Source organism: Mus caroli, unplaced genomic scaffold, assembly GCF_978045245.1.
Source record: "Mus caroli unplaced genomic scaffold, Mus_caroli_1 scaffold_2, whole genome shotgun sequence".
In the NCBI taxonomy this organism is placed as follows: domain Eukaryota; kingdom Metazoa; phylum Chordata; class Mammalia; order Rodentia; family Muridae; genus Mus; species Mus caroli.
Window position 1 is genome coordinate 114,156,377 of NW_028227257.1, and position 20,857 is coordinate 114,177,233.

At 37.7% G+C, this 20,857-nt stretch overlaps 1 protein-coding gene and 1 long non-coding RNA gene across 6 annotated transcripts in view; one reads left to right on the forward strand and one right to left on the reverse strand.

Annotated features, from left to right (window-relative positions):
- The window catches only part of Scn9a (sodium voltage-gated channel alpha subunit 9), a 169,616-nt gene that overhangs the window by 121,629 nt on the left and 27,130 nt on the right, over positions 1-20,857 (forward strand). For all 5 annotated transcript variants that reach the window (XM_085834816.1, XM_085834817.1, XM_085834819.1 and 2 more), the window contains 3 exons: positions 11,632-11,749; positions 16,942-17,096; positions 20,589-20,762. In XM_085834816.1, the coding sequence (XP_085690942.1) occupies positions 11,632-11,749; positions 16,942-17,096; positions 20,589-20,762 (447 nt within the window). The remainder of the gene's footprint in view (positions 1-11,631; positions 11,750-16,941; positions 17,097-20,588; positions 20,763-20,857) is intronic.
- Positions 1-20,857, reverse strand: part of LOC110308243 (uncharacterized) — a 109,626-nt gene that overhangs the window by 24,299 nt on the left and 64,470 nt on the right. The window lies entirely within an intron of this gene.

The window sequence follows — 20,857 nt, forward strand, 5'->3', positions numbered from 1 at the left end:
TCCTGACGACCCCATCGTTTTGGGACTGGGGCCTGGGGAGCCCTCCCAGAGGGTGTCGGGGAGGAGCAGTAATTGAGCTATCCTATCTCCTGCACTGATGGAAAACACGCCCCTGGGGCTGGAACATAAGACCTGTATTTCGGGGGAGTGTAGATGGTCAACAACCCCAGGATGGACCACTAGGCCCCGTAAGGTGAGTGATCCTCGTCCGAGGATAAGGCCCATGGTCCCAGGGGGCAAAGGTGACATTGGCTCTATAGGTACTGGTTGGATACTCATTTGGGGCATTAGTAGGAGGTCGGAGGCGGCACGCAGGTCCACCCTTGTGGGTCTTCCTGGGTCGCTTCTTCCGCCATCCCGGATGTTCTGACAAACCGGTTCCCATATCTTTGAGGGCCCTGGGACCGTGGGCCCAGTGACCCATTTTTTGACACATTGGGAGCAGGAACATTTAATGGAGGCAAAAGCCTTCCCTGTATATCTCGCACTGAGCGACATTGATCTGCTCTGTGGTACCATTTACCACACCTCGTGCAGAGGGTCAAGACCCCCCCTTTCTTGTCTGGGGCTTTGCAATCTCTTTTGAAATGTCCAGGCTTACCACAATTAAAACAGGTCCGTTCACCGGTCTTCTTTTGTGGAGGATGCTTTTGTGCTAACATGATGGCGGCCGCGAGGCCAGTATTGCTAAGTGGACCTCCAAGCTCTCTACACACTCTTAGCCATTCTTGCAACCCTTTTGATTTTCTAGGAGCAATGGCATTCCTGCATTCCTGGGTAGCTTGTTCAAAAATCAGTTGCTCAATAAAGGGTCCTATCCCCTCTGGGTCCCCAAAGATTTTTCCTGCCGCCTCCACCATGCGTGCGACGAAGTCGGCAAAGGGCTCCTGGGGCCCTTGAACAATTTTTGTAAGCTGATTGGTGGTTTCTCCCTTGTGATTAAGTGACTTCCAGGCCCGTATGGCTGTGCTGGAAATCTGGGCGTACGCCCCCCAATGGTAATTAATTTGATCTGCGGCCCACGGGCCTTGGCCTGTTAAAAGGTCAAATGTCCAATCCCGCTGCTCTTGCGTAAGGGCTATTGCGTTGGCCCTGGCCTGGGACTGGGCTGCCTCATGCCACAAGGCTTTCCATTCTATGTATTGTCCCATGGTAGGCAAGGCGGCCTTAACCACCATTTGCCAATCACTAGGTGTCATGGCAGTTTGTGCCATTCTTTCAAGAATCATAATAGTAAAATTAGCATTGGGACCATATTTTCTTACTGATTCTGCAAGATCTTTTATCTGACTATAGTCTACAGGAGCGTAGATTCTCCCCCCTTCCTGTTCATAAACAGGAAACGCTAAGTGTAGCTTGCGGATGATCCTTTGGGGAAAAAAGGAAGTTGTGGATGACCGGGCCTCATAAGGTGGGGGAGCGGAGGGAATGGCGGCAGCCAACAATCTCCTATCCTTAGAGAAGACACCGGACGCGGGCTTACTTGACTTAGGTCGCCCGCCTTCATCTGGGTGATACCTTTCTCCTTTATATCTAACTGCTTCTTCTTCTAACTCGCCCTCTTCCTCCGAGGTCAGCTTACTATCCTCGGTTTCAGAAGAATCCGAGGTATCTCTTAGGTGGAGGGCAGCCAGTTCTCGGGTCGGATATAACCCGGGCCTGCTGCTCCCCTTCTCTCCCTTTCTATTTCTCCCGGGAGGTCCTTTTTCACTTCCCTTTTTTGCCTTTTTTACGGTTTTTGTGCGCACACCCATCCTCTCACTACGCTCGGATTCTGACATACCTTCCTGCATAGCTTCTAAAACCTTTTGCCCTTTCTTTCGGGCTAGGAACCATACAACCAAAGCCACGAAGACGATAATTAAAGCCTCGGACAATCCCTCCCACGGCCCAGTTAGTTGAAGGGAGTGCGAAAGGGTCAGGTAAAATTCAGGCATACCTTTCCGAGACGTAGTTCCTGCAGTTCTGGACCCTCCCCGTCACCGAGGGATCTCCGACGGTGCTCACGATGTTCTTTGTTTTCCCGGGTTTCGGCACCAGATGTGAGTGTTCTCTGATTCGCCCGCGAATAAGGACACCACACACAATAGGGTTCTTCTGCAGTAAGCTTTATGCGTCTTGAGAGGGAGAGCATAAGCTTCACAACCGGAGACCCCAGGCAATCCGAGCCCCTCCCTTTTATAAGAAATTCTCCCTGCCTCGGACGTGGCAAGCCATGATTGGCTCAACACTGATTGCCCCATCCCTGAGGCGGAGCTGCCCGGGGCGGGGATTTCCAGCACAGGATGTTTACGAGTTGTTATTGAGGAAATGACTCAGCACAGGATGTTTACGAGATAGTACTGAGGAAATGACTCAGCACAGGATGTTTACGAGATAGTACTGAGGAAATGACTCAGCACAGGATGTTTACGAGATAGCGGCGCTCCACAGGAATCATGTTTGTGTTATTATGCAAATCATTGGAGACATTCATATAGAGATAGCTATGGGTAGATCTGACAGAATGGTCTCTGGAAACACCTAACAGCTGCAAGATGTGGGAAATACCACAGTACTAGAGGGCATGTTTAGTTGCTGGATTTGTGACAGCCATCTCCCCAGCTCCTACATAATCTCTGGTGCTGGCATAGTTTTTGGAGTAGTCTCAACTTAAAGCAAGGAATTCTGGCCAGTTCCAAACCCTTAACAGCAGGCAGACTCCACTCTGCCTTCCAAGATAGGAAACATAATGCTGAACAAGGCAGCTCACTTATGACACAGCACTTTATACAGAGGACCTCAACCTTTGGCTGAAGGACCAATGAATGGCTCACCAAAAAAAGGGGTATCTGAAGATCACTCGCCAGTATCTGTACTGTTCCAGCACCCATAGAAAAGAGAGCCATGTGATCTCGTATAAAACCTGACAGGGAGTGGGGCAGAGGCAGAGAGGAAAAACTGCATACACTAATCAGTCTGGCTCATCAGGTGCACATTCCTTGTCACCATAGATAGTAGATATGCTACCCATGCATACAGATGACTGAGACTCTAAAAAACTAATCAAGTATGCTTGTACATACATAATATGCATTAATTATGATATATTGAATAAAGGGCAATCCTCTGTTTTAATAATATGCCTCTACTTCCATGTAAATTATTAATAAATACATTAAATTCCTCTCGTCCAAATTCAGTCCCTTGTGGTTACTACCTTGTATGTGTTCTGCTGTGAGCACTGCTGTAGTAACCCTGGGCTTCTTATCTTGATATCTCAGGCCTATCAGTAAGATGGGCCTGTAACACACACTCATTCCTGAGGTCTAGAATATTGGCTTTGAAGCCTCTTCTTGGTCTTCATGGAAATTTACATTACTACACAAAAGCATAAAACTAATTTGGCAAAGTAGTGTTTTACTCTAACAGACATAGGTAATGGATACAACTAGAAAGCAAGTATTTCCGTTATCATGTTTTATTATACAGAAATAGAAATTAATTAAGAAATTAAAAGTTAAATCCATTACTCGAATTAGAGTGATATGCAAAATAAGAATATACGAAGGATTGGAATTGCAGATATTCAGCAACTTTTCTATCACAATATTCGAAGTTTCATAAATTTCAGTATTTCATATATTTCAGTAAAGAAAAGGAAAAAGAAAAAAGAAAAAAGGAAAAAGTTTCATATATTTCAGTAAAGGAAAAAGAAAATGGGGGAAACCTTTATTCTACAAGAACATATTCCTTTTAATTGCCTAAGCATTATGAGCTATTTATAATTATTTTATTCATTTCTTCCATTCATGTACAACAGAGAGCATAGATTCCTATTTTCTAAATGTGCCCAGCATTAAGACAGGTATATTGTTTCCCTTCATAGATTTCAGTCCTTAAATATTTTGACCCTTTTTCAATATCTGATTTCCAAGTTGGCACTAAAGGTTCACATTCTTTAAAGTAGTCGTTGATGAAAGTAATGAAAGAGTTTTAACCTGGCAGTCCACAGTGAGAGAAATATGCAGATCATTGCAACACCGGCAGGGAAAGAGCACTCTGGAACAGGGTCCTAATGCGTTCCACTGGGGGCCTCCAAAATGAGAAACGTATGCCTTAAGGCTTCAAGGGGTGGTCCTTGAGCTGAACTCTGACACACAGAGATAAATTTATTGGCCGTCTGTACCACAGAAGGAAATCACAGGCCAACCACCATGTCTCCATATCTCTTACCTGTTATCACCCATTTATCCCTCTACCCATCCTCCTACTCAGTATTTAAATCTGAAAGCCATCACCTCTGAAGAAAACCTGACATGAAATGCATTCACTTTACTGACTTGATAAAATGTTACTTAAATGTGTACAGTCATCCAAGTTAAATATTTTATGTCCACTTACTTGAATATTTTCATTGTTATTAGGTCTGTTTCAAGGGCTTTCCTCTTTTTTTTTTCTCATCCTTTCCTTATAGGGCAGTTTATATTTTCACTTAGTATTGAACTTTGTAAAGTATCATCTTCACCAGTAGTGAGTGCTCTTGACTGGACAAATTGCAGTTTTTGTTAGTTCGTAATGGGGATTGCTGCTCTTTGACCCCCGCAATTCATGCGTTAGATCCCTAAAATCAACCACTTTTCTAGAGAATTCTACTTGGATCATTTCTGTTCCTCAGATTGGATCCATAATCTTAGAAAACTCTTTCTGTCTTTATTGGACAAGGAAACATTGGTCTGGAATATCTAACTAATAATTTTGTATTCTTTATGCTTTGATAGATTTGGAAGTGCTGCTCTTCTGCTGTGATGTTTAGACTCTTGAATTTAATTAAACATGACAACTGGATGTAAATTGAAAAAGGTTTATGTAGAGTATTTTACTCTCATCCAGTTCACACTGCTTATAATATATTTTTAAATATTGATTTTATTATAGGATAAACATGAAAATTGCTTAGTACAGATAGTGTATCTTTTTACTTGCTGAAAAATGAGATTATAAAATTAGATAATTATTCTTTAAGTCTACTTGAATGACATTCTATTTTTTAATGTGTTCCAAATATATTACCTAATATTAAATATGTAGCCTATATTTCAGACCGATACTTAGTTCCTACCTGTAGGTAGAAGACCTTGTAGACTTTGAGTCACAGTTGACTGCTTCCTCATGCTCCCTGTCTCGGCTGGCTTCAGAACCTAACCTTCTCACCTCTGCAGGGGTAAAACCACAGTGGAACGCCCCAGGATACAGCTCTGTGCTTTAACTACGCAGAGACACATGAGACCACTTTTACACAGGTTACCTAAAACATCATACCTCTATGATTTTACTTCAGTGTCTTGCATGCTGTTCAGCTACAAAGTCTCTCTGCCTGACCCATTGCAAGGAAGTAGAAAAAAATAAAACATGATTGTTCCATCAATGAATTGACTTCACAGCATGTCACTGGGATTATTCCATCATTTATTTGTGACTTTCTTATTACTCTCTTGGTATAGCTTTCATGTTCTGACCTGATTTCAAATGCATGACCTATAGAATGTTATCCGATGGATTATAAAAGTAAGATACAGTAGAAAATACGTCGAAATCAGATTTCAAATAAAAACCACTCCCTGCTTTAACAATTTAATCTCACCCAAATTTAGTGGGAGGAATATTTTATGTATAAACATTAAAATCACAGCAAGAGAGAACCATTTTATTTCCAGCTTTGATTTCACAGAGTAGAAAATTAAGGCTCACCATTCGATGCTTTCATACATATCTAAGAATGTAAGAGCAGAGCCAATGGACCCAACTTTCAAGTCTAGATTCTGAATAATTTCGAAATGATTTAGCTACAATAATAGCACTTTGTTTTTATAAGAAATTCAAGAACTCAGGCATGTGTATTCACATTTAAAATCATCAATTTAATGTTATTAAGCTATGCCTACCAATGTAAAACGTATTTGAAATGTTTCATTTAATCCCATAAGTGATACCTCTCATGGACAAGAGTAGGTTTCTAATTCTATGTAGAGTTCCTTCCCCTTGTAGCGTTCAGTGAAAACAAGTGACCTTACAGCTTTATTTCACTATGCTACAGACGCTTAGTGAACCATAATGTGGGCTGCTTTACCTAACATTTCTAAAACATAGGCAAATCCTCTTTCTCTGATATCAAGTGATGTCTGTAGCATAATCTTTGAAGGACTGAGTAAGGGAGCCACCCTAAGACTCTTGCCTTATTTTATAATCCAGCTCATAGTTTGACTTTCTCTGTCATTGTTGAAATGTTTGTACTCTTTGTTGTCCATTGTGCAATGAGGAAAGCAAAGTATTATGCCGAAAGAGCCACACCCCATGGACAACGACACAAAGGAAAAAAATAATCAACAACAAAACAACAACAAAAATCCCTGATGCTTTAGTTTTCTGTGCACATGAAGTTATTGGTAACAGTTTTAAAAAGAATATTCCAGTAAAAATGAAAAAAATAAAAAAGAATATTTCATTTTCAGTTGCTAGTGGTTTGAATTCAATGATCCTGACTAAAACCATTTCACAATGTAATAAATACCCAAGTAAATCATGAATAAAAATACACAATATCCAATATCCCTTATAGAAATACAGTAAAGCATATAATATTACAGACATTTTAGATGTACACTTACATGTAGTTACATGTATTTATGTGTACATAATATATTATATACACACTACTATATGTGTTGTATACATATATGGTTATATTGTGAATTCATAAATTTCTTGCCAAACTAGTGTTAGTAAAGATGCAGTACATATCAAGAGATGATATCCCCAGGTCTGGAGAGGTGCTGAGTGTTCAAGAGTGCTGGATCTCTGTGCAGCTCCTCCTACAACTGTCTGTAACTCCTCCTTGAAGGACTCGCTGCCCTCTTCTGGCTTCTGTAAGCACTGCACCCTCAAACACAGACACACGTAAGATTTAAAATCCTGGCATATAAAATTCTGACTTCTAAAAGTATAAACTGAGCCTTTCAGTTGTAAAGAATGAAGCCTTTCAGTTTTAGAATGTGGTTCTTTGGTAGAAGCTGCCTGTACAAAAGGTAGAAGACATTTTTCATGCATGAAAACTTTGTATTGTACATTGTACATTCAATATTAGAAGATCACATGTTAAGAAAACTGGTCATTATCCCAGTCTTTGGAATTTTCCTCTCCTGACCTTTATTTGGGGGACAATGACATTATGAGAATATGCAGATTATTTTTTCTTTCTCATTTATTTTGAATTTTTGAACTTGGGTCTTAGACACACATTCTGTCTTCCTGTTTACATTGCTTAAATCCTTACTGACTGACTTGGAATCTTTCAACAGGTGTTGGTTGTGATAATGTTTACTAAAAGCTTTTGGAGTATTTCCTACCATTCACATATCCTGGTCATTTTATAATAGCACGCCGAAACCTTGAAAAACCTTATTAGGGAATGCCCCTTCCATTTTAGTTGAATAAAACTCTTAAGATTACACTACACAATTTAAACAAACAACAACAAAAAATGCTGCTTTCAAACTCCTTATGTTTCCAGATATTACCTTTGTCTCTCCTTGTTTTGAGCCAAGGTCTTTCCATATGAGTATGGAATTGTATGGAGGGTATGGAGAGTCCTTGATAGAGGATGCTTAGGAAATTAAGGATTCAGTAGAGCCATTGCTGTGTTTTATGTTTTCTTGTCAATGGCTAAGGTTGACCTCATTATTTTTTTCCAGCCCCACTCATTCCAGCCATATTTATTTCAAATATCTGGGTACACTGTCACTGTCTTCAGACACAGGGGAAGACAGCATTAGGTGCCCACTACAGATTTTTGTGAGCCACCATGTGGTTGCTGGGAATTGAACTCAGGACCTCTGGAAGAACAGTCAGTGCTCTTAACCACTGAGCCATGCCCTTGTTATTTTATTAGCACCTAAAACTACATACCATGTTGACTGTGAGTTATCACTGCTAAGCATTAACACTGAGTACAAAGCTGTTCCTGGCATGCTAACCAGGCTTTCTGATGGCACAAGTGAGGAATATGAGAAAAGAAAATAATAAAAAGAAATGTAGCCTTACCCCTTATCAGTAAATGAGCAGGAGTTTTAGTTGCTCATAATTAAAAAGTAAAGCAACATTTTACTGCAATAAATTGTCAAAACATTGGAAATATTCAGAGCTAGGGCAAACACCAAGGCAGGAGGATGATTCTGTTCACTGTTCCATGGATGCAAACATCGAAACAGGAGGGTGGTTCTGTTGACTCTTCTATTGCTTGAGAGTGTCTACAGTATTTTTAACTTGTGGCAGCAGCATTTGGAAAAAGTAATCTTGAGAATTTCTTTGGTGATCAAACAACTAACAGTTAGTTCTACACCGTGAGTGAGACAGAGAGAGTATTTCACTCAGATGATGGCACAGGAGGCACATCGCAGCTCATCCCCAGTCTTAAGGGCTTGCAGGAAGCTGAGGAATGACAGCCTTAAGAGCTGAAAGATGAAGTTTGCTTTAGCTTGTCCTTTGATCCTTTCTTCTGGACTTTACTAGTTTGTTCTGCATCGTTTCCATAGAAATAAGAGATATACTATTAAAATAAACTTACAGACAAAGCCATAGTTTTAAAAAAGGAAGACAAACTCTGGCACACATTCTCATCTCAGTGTTTGTGAGGAGACACTGATTCCCTGTTCTCTCCATTTATCGGCTAAACAAAAGGCATCTTTGGTCACAAACAAATAAATGATTGAGGAAGTCTATCATTCACATCATATTAAAATAAAATGAAATATCTTAATATGAAATTATTCATAGTATTTGATTCATTTTTCTTATCTAGCTACAAAGAAATATTTTAAAGTGATAAATAGTATAAAATAAAGTAATTATAAGATTATGGAAAATAAGGCAAGTAAATCTAAATAAGATTATATAAATAAATAAAAATATCTAAATAAAAAGATTCAAGTGCTTAAGGTTAGAGGGGCTTGCTGTACTCACTAAGTGACTATTACTTCCAGATAACACTTCTGTATAACAGCCATCACATTTTGCACCTAATAGTATTTTTATATGACTTTATGAAGTGTTAAAGTTTACAAAAGCTGAATATTACATATATATATTTCTAGACCACACATATTGCATATATATATATATATATATAATAGTACATAAGTAATTATTGTGTGAACAAATAATACATTCATTTTAAAGTTAAGTATTGACCACAATAATTTGACTTGTTACATAAATTAATTATAATTCATGTTAGAGTTGATAATTTTTATTCCAGTGAACGATAGCACTGTGTATCTATTGTTTCTGAGCCAACTCTAAATTTAATTAATAGAAAATCAGTATCTCTAAAAAGGGGTTTCAATAAAAAGAGACACTGTATAAACACTCCCTACATTTTACTCGCTAATAATGTAACGGGATAAATCTTTATTAATGCTATTTTATTGAAATTATTTTTTCTTACAATATAGTTTGATCGTGGTTTCCCCTCTGTCCATACCTCAGTAACCTCAGTGCTGTGATAGTAATTCTGCTGCCACTAACCCATCAAAATTCTGCCAAAATACAAATGAGAATAGTGTTATTTAAAAGTTGTTGCCAGATAAAGGAAAACTGTTCTGACTACACTGTTGTTAATATTTTGACTCAATACAGGGAAGTAAGTGGTTTGCATTCCTGTTGTCAATAACTCTTCCCAGTGCTTTGTGTATAAATGAAAGCCATGGGTTTCTATCACAGAGGTGTAAGGTTGCTGTCCTTCCCATAGAATTACGGTCTTGTCTTTGGTTCCTTGGTGACAGTTCACTGCAGCCTTGAAGTGAAAAACTAAGAACATTAGATAATTGTTGTACATTATATGTAGTACAAAAAATTTTGTTTTGTAGAATTACCATGATATAAACTATTAATCACTTTAAGTGTCTTCTGAGAAGTACTACCTACAGACTAGTGTTTATATTGAAGCCTTATCTCCTATAGGGTGTTCAATGTAGTGTGGGATAAGTCTTTATTAATGCTCATTTTGTTGAAATTAATTTTATACAATATATCCTGATCTTTTTTTCTTCTCTCCCATATTTTAGTAGCTCAAAATCGTGCTACTAAGTATGCTTTCACTAATTAATATTTCTCTTTCTTTAAGGTATTTTAGATTAATTTAACCACTTTCTACAACCAACTTTTCAATAATTGTATACTGATGCCCTTTTTAGCTTATATTTATAATGAAAGCTTTCACCTGGTTAGAATAACATCTACTAAGGATTTCATTAAATAAGGTGTCTCTAATTCTTCCCTCAGGGTCTAAAAAGGACTTAACCAATATTCAATCTGTACAACATTCCAATGCTGCCCCGACTGATGAGTGATGTGTGATTAGTACAATCCTGAGTACTTAATTTAGTACTCTCAAAAAGAACTTCTAAATCCACCTGAAAAGCTAATCCTTTAGATTAAGCCTGTGCTGGTAATATAAGTTTATTGACAAAAGAATCATTGAAAATACGTATTTTTTATTTTAGTGCCTGCACTTGCTTAAAATATTCTCCAAGACTTAAATTATAACCTTAGTAAGTGAAGCATTGTTATAAGTAGTAGCTTTCCATATCCGTGTGTTGCTTAGCAAATGAGGATGAGAAATGAACTCTTCGATTGGTGTGATGCTCCATGCTCTACAAACCAATACTAGGTATTTGGCTGAGTTTTGCTACAGTTCCTGTATGTACTGTATCTGAAATCTTCAGTGTATGTGTGTATACATACAGACATACTACCTGATCATAAAGTTTGGAAGGGGAACTCGTCTGTATTATAATCAGCAGAATGATCATAATGACGAGTTCATTGCTCTCACGTGTGAGCCTGCCATGTTTAATTCCATTAAAGTTCTGTTTCAGCCCTTGCATGTGATGCTCCTTAAGTAGCCATCCTTTTTTCCTTGAAAAATAATACTTTATGATCTTTTTCATGCAGTAAAATTTGAGGTTAAAATGGGTGGTGCTGGTATGGTCTTTAACATTTGAACTCCAATACAAGTTTCTGTTTAATATTTGTCTTGTTTAAAGACTTTCTATCTATAGTATCCTGCTACCTATTCTGTAAAAGTAAATAGAACCTATTTGGATATTATTGTATATTCTTTAAAATTCCAACTACTTAAAATCTTTTTTCCTGGAATCTATCAGTTCTGTACTTTTGGTCTTGCAGCACCTGCAACTGGATACTTGCACATTAATGTTCCCCAGAGGTCAGTTATTGCCAAAAAATAACTGCTCACAAGTTAGTATTAAACATAATATAATAGTAAGTGTGGCCAATAATTTCCCAAATTATAGTTAACATAAAATGGTTCCTCTTGAAAGCTTTGTCCAAATGTTTTATTACTACCATTATGAAATGAATTATTTTTGCAGGATGTGTAGATAGAAAGATCAACTATGGATGTACCATAGGGCAACTTGACCTCAACATGTGTTTCTATGTTTTGACAGCCATCGTACTGTTAAACATCTTTCATGACACTTTGCATGACTGGTCATTAAATGAAGTTTGAATGTCATACTAGCATTCACTAAATGGCCTGTGTGGTGGTGGTGGTGGTGAATTTCTTTTTAGAGACGGAACCGATCAAGTTCTTCAGAGTGCAGCACAGTTGATAACCCTCTGCCAGGAGAAGAGGAGGCAGAAGCTGAGCCTATCAATGCAGATGAGCCCGAAGCCTGTTTTACAGATGGTAAGGGGGAAAACTGAAGCTCTCTCATTCACTAGTGCTTTGGGTTTTGTCTTAGAACATGTTAACTGGGAACCAATGGCTGAAAGAGAGTTTCCTGTTCTTCTAAGCATGGAACTCTATTTAAGTGCCCCCATATGTCTGACATCTATTGACAATAGTTTCCAATGTCAGTGTATCTTACTGTTGAACTCTTTACTAGTGTAGGATCTTGATACTGCTTACTTGGGAGACTTAATTCTTATTACTCGGTGTGTTAGGTTTCTGTTGCTGTGATGAAACATGACGTTTGATCAATATTGGAATGAGATTAAGTGGGCTGTGCAAATCAATGAAGAATCAGTATTTTTTGATGGATCAGCAGAAGTCCTTTTCTGTAGTGAAATACATCTAACATTTGAGGAAAATCTAGGTACCAGTATATATGGAATAAATGAATGTAGGAGCTTTAAAGGATAACAATAATCTAATTATAAAGTCTTACAGCTCCTCGAGAGAGGACAGTAAGCAACAATGGGCAGAATCTTGATGATTTCTTGGGGGTTCCTGAGGAAATCCAGATGAGGGCATTAATAGGGTCTTAGCCTAATGTAGTAGAGTTAGAGATGGTGAGACTAAAATTCTGACTACCTTTTTGGTAAACTGGAAGGGCGTGCTGATGACCAGGACTGAGGTGAGAAAAGGGGATGAAGGATGGGAACTCAAAAACCAGAAACAGGCTGACTCTACCTGTAAATTTTTTAAGAAGCATATGTTCCCAGAAAGGGAAATAAAGACCATGCCAAGTTCCACAGGAAACCATCTCCTACAAATTCATGAAGGACCTACACGAGCTAAGGTAGAACCAATGGCAGTTCAGAGTAGCATCTGACCCACAGGGAATATTCTGCTGAAAAGGTCAACAGAAAAACTGAAGAAACAAAGCTAAACAAGAGTTGTGCTTTCAACCAACATGGGTGATTTCTTTTTTCTGTCCTTTGCCATAAAGTCATTGATTCTTCTCTGTTTCTATTTTTTTTAATTTTTAATATTTTTATTACGTATTTTCCTCAATTACATTTCCAATGCTATCCCAAAATTCCCCCACACACCCCCCCCCACTTCCCTACCCACCCATTCCCATTTTTTTGGCCCTGGCGTTCCCCTGTACTGGGGCATATAAAGTTTGCAAGTCCAATGGGCCTCTCTTTCCAGTGATGGCCGACTAGGCCATCTTTTGATACATATGCAGCTAGAGTCAAGAGCTCCAGGGTACTGGTTAGTTCATAATGTTGTTCCACCTATAGGGTTGCTGATCCCTTTAGCTCCTTGGGTACTTTCTCTAGCTCCTCCATTGGGAGCCCTGTGATCCATCCAATAGCTGACTGTGAGCATCCACTTCTGTGTTTGCTAGGCCCCGCTGATGAGTTTTATCAACTGCCTTCTGTCTTCCTTTTGGTTCACTTTCCCCTCTCTTAGCTAGATCTTTCCTTAATTCTCATCATAGCTTTATAATTCAAGACTTCCCCTTCCTTCCATAGGTCTCAGGATGGTCTGCATTATCCTTAATGTCTTAGAAATTAACTAGTTATGAGTATGACAAACCAATTAAATATGGGTGTGACATAATTATGTTTCTATTGTATTATACTTTTTAGAATTATTTGATTAGTAAATTTATATCACCAGAATCTGAGTTAAAAAGGAACCTCAACTTTCTTCTTCTTCTTTTTTTTAATCAAGGGTTTTCAGTTAAGTTTGTAGGCACAGTCAGTTTATCTTCTCTTTAAAATATTCTGAGTTCATCAACTCTTTATATAAATAACTAATAACTAATAACCAATTCTTACTTTAATAATAGAGTAAACAATCCCATCCAGTCTCTTATTTTCTTTGTTTTGAAAGGAAATTATGAACAAAACATTTGTTTTAGGTCATGTCAACACTTCTAGTATTAAAAAGCATATTTTCCTAAACAGTTTTACATTGATTATATTGATTATGATGTTGTGTCCTAGCGTGATCTGTCTGTGCTTTCCTTGCTATTGGGGATCATTGCTTTAACATGATGAAACCCAACCTAGACTTTATGTAATGTATCACAAAAGCAAACTAATGAACCCACCCAAAAGACAAAGACCTGACCCACCGGGACTCATTAGACTGTTTAGAGATAGTGTTGTGTTTACATTTAATTAATAGTCATTCTACAGAGAAGGTATGATAGCCTTGCTAACCAGCTAGGCTGGGAATCCCTGGGGATTCGTTTTTGCATGAACAGCAGGCAGGTGACTGAACACTCCTGCATCAAGTAAGAGAGAAATTCTCCATGGTATGATCCACCCTAGGGGCAGTGGTTATGAGGCTTTGGCTCAGACAAAACTTTCCTTGCTTTTCTAATTACCATGCAGTTTGTTTTCCTTTCATAGTCATAAGAAATATTTCTTTCAATTTTAAGACAAGCAAAATTACAACTCACATTGCACATTCTTGACTAAAGTTCATGTATCCTCCAACAATTCTTTTTTTAAAAGTAATTCTAGTTGTGTTTTTTAATCTACTTAAACATTTTAATACATTTTTAAAATTTGCAATTATGATCTCATTTGGCCCTTTGTGTTCACATTTCAGTTGCCCTCTCCATCACTTCTCCTTTACTGCAACCTCTTCGCTTTCCATGAGCACTGCTTACCGTTCCTGACACATCAATGCATAGCAACTAGTTGTCCATGAGAAAAAAAAAAGTATGTTTGCACACAGCAGTTTAGTATAAGAATTTCTGATATCAATATGTACAAAATTAACAATTATATGTAGCTAATACATATATTATTATATGTAACTTCCTTGTCACACACAATCTACATATGCAACTGTGTCTTCCAGAATATTATTGTAGAATTTTGCCAACTGCCTATAACTACAGTAGATGAGTAAATACCATTCATGAGGGCCAGTCAGTGTCTTCATTTATATTAATTACTGAAACAAACATGATTTTATTCCTTCATTAATGATTTCAGCAATTTTTAATAAACACATAATGGAGGTTGAGTAAGGAGAAAGTATTTCTCAATGGGTTCTGCTGCCCATAAACACAACATAGACTTACTGTTTATCTACGTCATTAACATTCCTTCCATAATTTTATTATATACACACACACATGCCCCATGTCCCCACAAATTACCTATGGTGGTTTTCATTGTGTAAAGAATTGTGCCAGCCATGTTCCCACCATGGCTGTGACCTTGTGGAGGGTATGATACAGAAGCCAAGTAGCATGATATGATCCACCATTCAAAAAAAACAAAAAATATAATGTAGCATGAAGAGTATGAGATAGAGAATGATAATTAGGAAGTGATAGATTCTTAACTCTATTTAGAAAGTATTGACTTCTACATTTAGTTACCTTAATCTCTTACAATGGTGACTTTAAACAAAACATTTAAAATTTTTCTGAAAGTTTCCCAGGGAGTTTTCATGAACCAATATGGTTTCAGCACACCATGTATCTTGTCCTTATCCCCTAGTGGTATTGTCACAAAATGTTCTAGATGTGAACCATTCTTCAATATTTTGTTTGTGGGATCTCATGAAATGGTCCTGGTCTCTGGTATATTTATCCTAATAATTTCTGCCTCACATTTTCCCTCTGAACTTCAGATTCAGACCTCAAATCTTTACCATATACCAACATTCAGAAGTTTTATCATAATCTCTAGCTCATTACCCTTCAAAGCAGCTCATATTTTTATGACCTTCACTTAGTCACTAAATCCTGCTGATGATACAAGATGAATGTCTTGAATCTGCTGTTGCTTTCATTTCTCTTTCCCCTTGATGAAGATGCTGTGTTAGAACCTTATAAGTTCTATGGGTTTGAGCTTCTCTTCCACTGACCAGCACCATATTCTATTGACGATGTCTAGCGAGGCTGCCTATAAAATTCCTTCCTTATAACCATCGCTTACTCCTCAATTTTGATCTATATGATCTAATTTTTAGAAGCAAAATGCAATTGCTTTGTAATCTGTCCAAATTCTCTCACACTCACTTCTAAGAATATGGCTTTCATAATTCTGAACTGTTGTAATTCCCACAAATGAACTTCTTTATTGTACTTTTGTAATGGATCTCCTTCCAAACTCTGGCTTTTTTTTTTAAACCAAACTCTTTCTGCTACTGATAAATTCATTCATTTCAGGCTCTGTCTCTTCCAGGAAACCTCTTCCCAGCTCTTTTTAATATACAAACCGGGTTATGTGAACTTCTCCCATCCTTCCAAGATGGCCTCTACATATCTGTTATTTTAATTGCTTTATCCATTTATTTCATTAATATCTGTGCCTATTTAACCTAAATAAAATCAAAAGCCAATTCTCTGTGGAGATGAAGCTGTATACAAGGACACACTAAAATACTTGGTGTAAAAATAAATGAATAAGCATAAACATTTTAAATAAAATTTTCCTTAGTTTTTCATAGCAAGATAGTTTTAATATAAGAGGTCCAACTCAAATCTTTCAAACTTAGAGCAGATTGCTATATATTTATTTGCATTTTCTTATAATGTTTGCCTTTTTGTCTTAATGTTAACACTTCCTATTACTTTTTCCAATATTATTGAGAATATTATGCTGTTGCTCAAAATGTTTTATCTTGTGTTTGCGTTTATTCCATCAAATTCCATATATTACAAATTATATCATTGAACTGCTGATTCTCCTGCTTGGATATCAGATATGCAGATTCACCACCCCCACGTGACTGTATGCAGTTCTGGAGACCAAGCTTATCTCCCTACTTGCTTGGCAAAAACTCTTCCAACTGAACCACACTTCCAGTCCCTCCAAAAAGTTTTAAACTCAGGAGTAGAAATGTGTCCAATTATATTCTCTGTCGGCCAAGAAAGCCTTAAAAATAATTTGCCTCAGTGTTACAAATGTCTCATTCATTCGTTTCCCCATTAAATAATTTAAATGGTGTAGAAGAAATCAAGAAATTAGAAAATTACACATGATAATGCATTGTGTTAAAAAAATCATTGATGGATACTAAAAGAATGTCATCAAAATTTGACAATGAAAAGAAGGTCCTGCCGCATTAGGAAAAAAGAAACGATGTAATGTGGGTGAAGGTAGTCCCTAAATGATGCATTCAAAACTTTTACTCTGAGTGTCAAGGTGTTCTACACATGTCCTTCTTGCCAGGCTGTGTGCGGAGATTTCCATGCTGCCAAGTTAACATAGACTCCGGGAAAGGGAAAGTTTGGTGGACCATCCGGAAGACCTGCTACAGGATAGTGGAGCACAGCTGGTTTGAAAGCTTCATTGTTCTCATGATCCTGCTCAGCAGTGGAGCTCTGGTAAGTGAGCTGATAAGTGGACTCACAAGTTAATATCTTTACACACACACACACACACACAAAGGAAGGTAAGTATGGCAAACTTTGCTGAAGGTTAATCGGTAGGCTATCATAAACATGGTTCCTTCTGATTTCTTCCTCAGCATTACTGTCACTGGCATATAAAAAGACCACTGACTCAAGATTCATTTTAGTTTTTAATAATTGAGTTGCATGTGCACGCATGTGAGGGTGCAAAAACTGCCCACAGGTGCCAGAAAGGGTCATCTGATTCATCGGAACTGGAGTCACCCAGTGTGAGTCACCCCTGTGGATGCTGTGAGCCAAATCCAGGTCTTCCACAAGAGCATTATGTTCTTAACCTCTGAGTCATCTCTCCAGCCCCAAAGCTATTGATCTTTGGGTGTTAATTTTGTATTCCGCCATGGTGTTTGAAATGCTTATCAACTTTGAGCATTTTGTAGTAGAGTCTGTAAGGCTAGTTTGCTATAGAGTCAAAATCACCGGCAAATCGGGGTTCTTTGACCTCTTATTTCCTATTTGCATCGCTTTTATTTCCTTCTTTTGCCATATTGATTAAGAAGGTATTCCAAAAGCTGCATTGTATGGGAATACAAAAGAGTGGGCTTGTGGTCTTCCTGAGTTCTCCTATCTTTAGTGTGATGCTGACTAACAGTTTGTAAATGCATAGTACTTATTATGTTGAGGGATACTACCTCCATCCCGATTTTTACCATGAAGGCATTTTGGATTTTGTCCAAGATCCTTTCTTTGTTTATTGAAGAATTAATGTGATTTATGTCTGAGTTGATTTATATGATGAATTACATGTATTTACATAAATTGAACTAACCTGCATCTGTGAAATGAAACCAACATGGTCATGATGAATGATTTTTTGATATAATATTAAATGCTATTTGAAAATAATTTACTGATAGTTTTTAAATTTATATTTATTATGGAGAAAAACTTGTAAATTCTCTCTCTGTGCCTTTTTGGGGGGAACCCTGTATTCTTGATATACTATATGAGAACAGTCAGGGTCCTCAAAGTAATGCCTTTCTTAACAAGTCTAGTCTTTTAAACATTAAAAATAGAATGTGTCTTCAAAATGGAAATCAGGACCCTAATACTACCTACTATAGCTCATACTCTTAATAACTAATAAAGTCTCCCAGCTTTATCTTATTCTAAATCATATATGGCCAGTTATTTTAAAGATTATTTATTTATTTATTTATTTATTTATTTATTTATTTATTTTAGAAGAAGACATTTTTTAATTAGATATTTTCTTTATATACATTTCAAATGCTATCTCGAAAGTTCCCTATACCCTCCCTCCGCCCTGCTCCCCTACCCACCCACTCCCGCTTCTTGGCCCTGGCATTCCCCTATATTGGGGCATATAAAGTTTTCAATACCAAGGGGCCTCTCTTCCCAGTGCTGGCCGACTAAGCCATCTTCTGCTACATATGCAGCTCTGGGGGTACTGGTTAGTTCATATTGTTGTTCCACCTATAGGGTTGCAGACCACTTCAGCTCCTTGGGTGCTTTCTCTAGCTTCTCCATTGAGGGCCCTGTGTTCCATCTTATAGATGACTGTGAGCATCCATTTCTGTATTTGCCAGCCCCGGCATAGCCATACAAGAGACAGCTATAACAGGGTCCCTTCAACAAAATCTTTCTGGCATTGTGGACCCATCCCACAAACAGCCACCAAACCCAGACACTAAAGAATATATTTAAAAGGTTAAAGTTTTAAAGAAACTTTTGCTCAGAATGTCCAAAAAAGGAGACTGATATTTTGGAGGAAGTCATATCAACTGAATTAAAAGAATCACACGAAGAAAGGAAACAGCTTTGCAATTATTGGTGGCTTTGCTCAAGGAGTTTTCCTAGTATGATAATGAAGATTTTGAGATTCCTGTCTATTAAATAAATGCAAATAATAGCTATAATATAGAAAAATACCATATTTTATAATTTCAACATACATTTCTTTCATAAAATCCCCAAAATCATTCTGAGAAAATATAAAATTTTATCATTTAACAAACAAGAACACTGAGTACAGAGTTTAAAATGTTTCCTCATATCTCAAATATAGTAAATGTCCACGTTATAATTTCAAAGCCCCTTCTATAACCCAGACATAGGAGAGCACACCAAAAAGGAAAGGAGAAACAAACAGAACCTGAAATGGGGAGCAGTGAAGCCTAAGCCCCAACTCTCCCCTTGCCTTTATGTTTCCACATCCACAAAGTTCACCCTGCAAACAGAGACCCTGCATCTGAGTCTGCTGCCTGGTTCAATCACAGTGAGGTCTTCTGAATGGAGCATCTTATCTCATTACCAAGACTCAATACTCCTCTCTCTGAACCTGTACCCCAATTCTAAGAGCAGACTTCTTCTTTGACACCAAACCCCTTTCTTGCCATGTTTTGGAGTTACATATTCTGCTTGGGTGGTTTTCATAACTCCTCTTGAACTTGGAGAAAGGCACAGGAAAGTCTTGAGAGATAGACTTCTTCCCTACCCCATGCCATCCCCACCTCCACCCTGCTTACTTTCAGAAGGCCCACAAGGGTTGTGCATCTTAGTGGGCCTGCACATTCTTTCTAACCTAGATTCTTGTTTTGCATCAGTATTGCTGTCAACCATTGAAAGAAATGTGCTAATGATGATTTTTAAAGTATTGACACAGATTTGGCAATGAGGAGGGATAAGAACTGATCAAGTCCATAACCACGGACAGGAAATACAATGTTAATCACTAAAGCTATGTTATTTAGCTCTCATTTCTTCCTCCAAGGTGATTAGTGCTTCCATATGAAAGAGAAAACCTCATGTAATTCAGACCTATTTTGATCAGTGGCCATTTAAAATACCCCCATTACTTCAACTCTCTAAATGTATTTGAAATATTTCCCAAAGAGCTTCAGGCTGTGAGTATCCTATCTTACCCTTGTCATTTTCTTAAAAGTTTTTGAAGAGGGTAAATCCTACTAGCATGGAGCAAGAGCCAAAGGAGGTTCCTAACCTAATTGGTGGGTGTGAATTAGAGTGTAGTATTACAAAGGTTTACAAGAGGGGCTGACCCAGGAATAAAGTCTGAAAAGGATCAGGACTCTTTCCATTTGAAAGGAGAAAAGAACAGCCAGGTGATGTGAAAAAAAAGTGAGAGAAAGAAAAGAAAGAAAGAGAGAAAGAAAGGAGAGAGAGAGAGAGAGACCGAGACCTTAGGCTTTGGAAACCATGATATTTTCAGAAGACTGTATGTAATTTCATTCCTCAGCTTCTCTGTAACAATGGAAAAGGATGTTAGAAGTAAATTTCATGCAGGAGCTGCAAACCAGAGGAAGGCTAGCCAAGTTGTTTTCACACCATTATTTTATGTGATGTCTCTATCAGAATTGTAATTTCCTCTTCTCCAGTGAAATATAAATTTAACATTACACATAAACTGAAATGTGAATGTTTCCACAGGCTTTTGAGGATATATATATTGAAAAGAAAAAGACCATTAAGATTATCCTGGAGTATGCTGACAAGATATTCACCTACATCTTCATTCTGGAAATGCTTCTAAAATGGGTGGCATATGGGTATAAAACATATTTCACTAATGCCTGGTGTTGGCTGGACTTCTTAATTGTTGATGTAAGTATTTTAGAATAAAGTTTAAAGGGTGATTTATTCTAAGTGTTCTGTTTTCATTGGTGCTTTTCTAGATTACCATCCTGTCATCTTTCTTT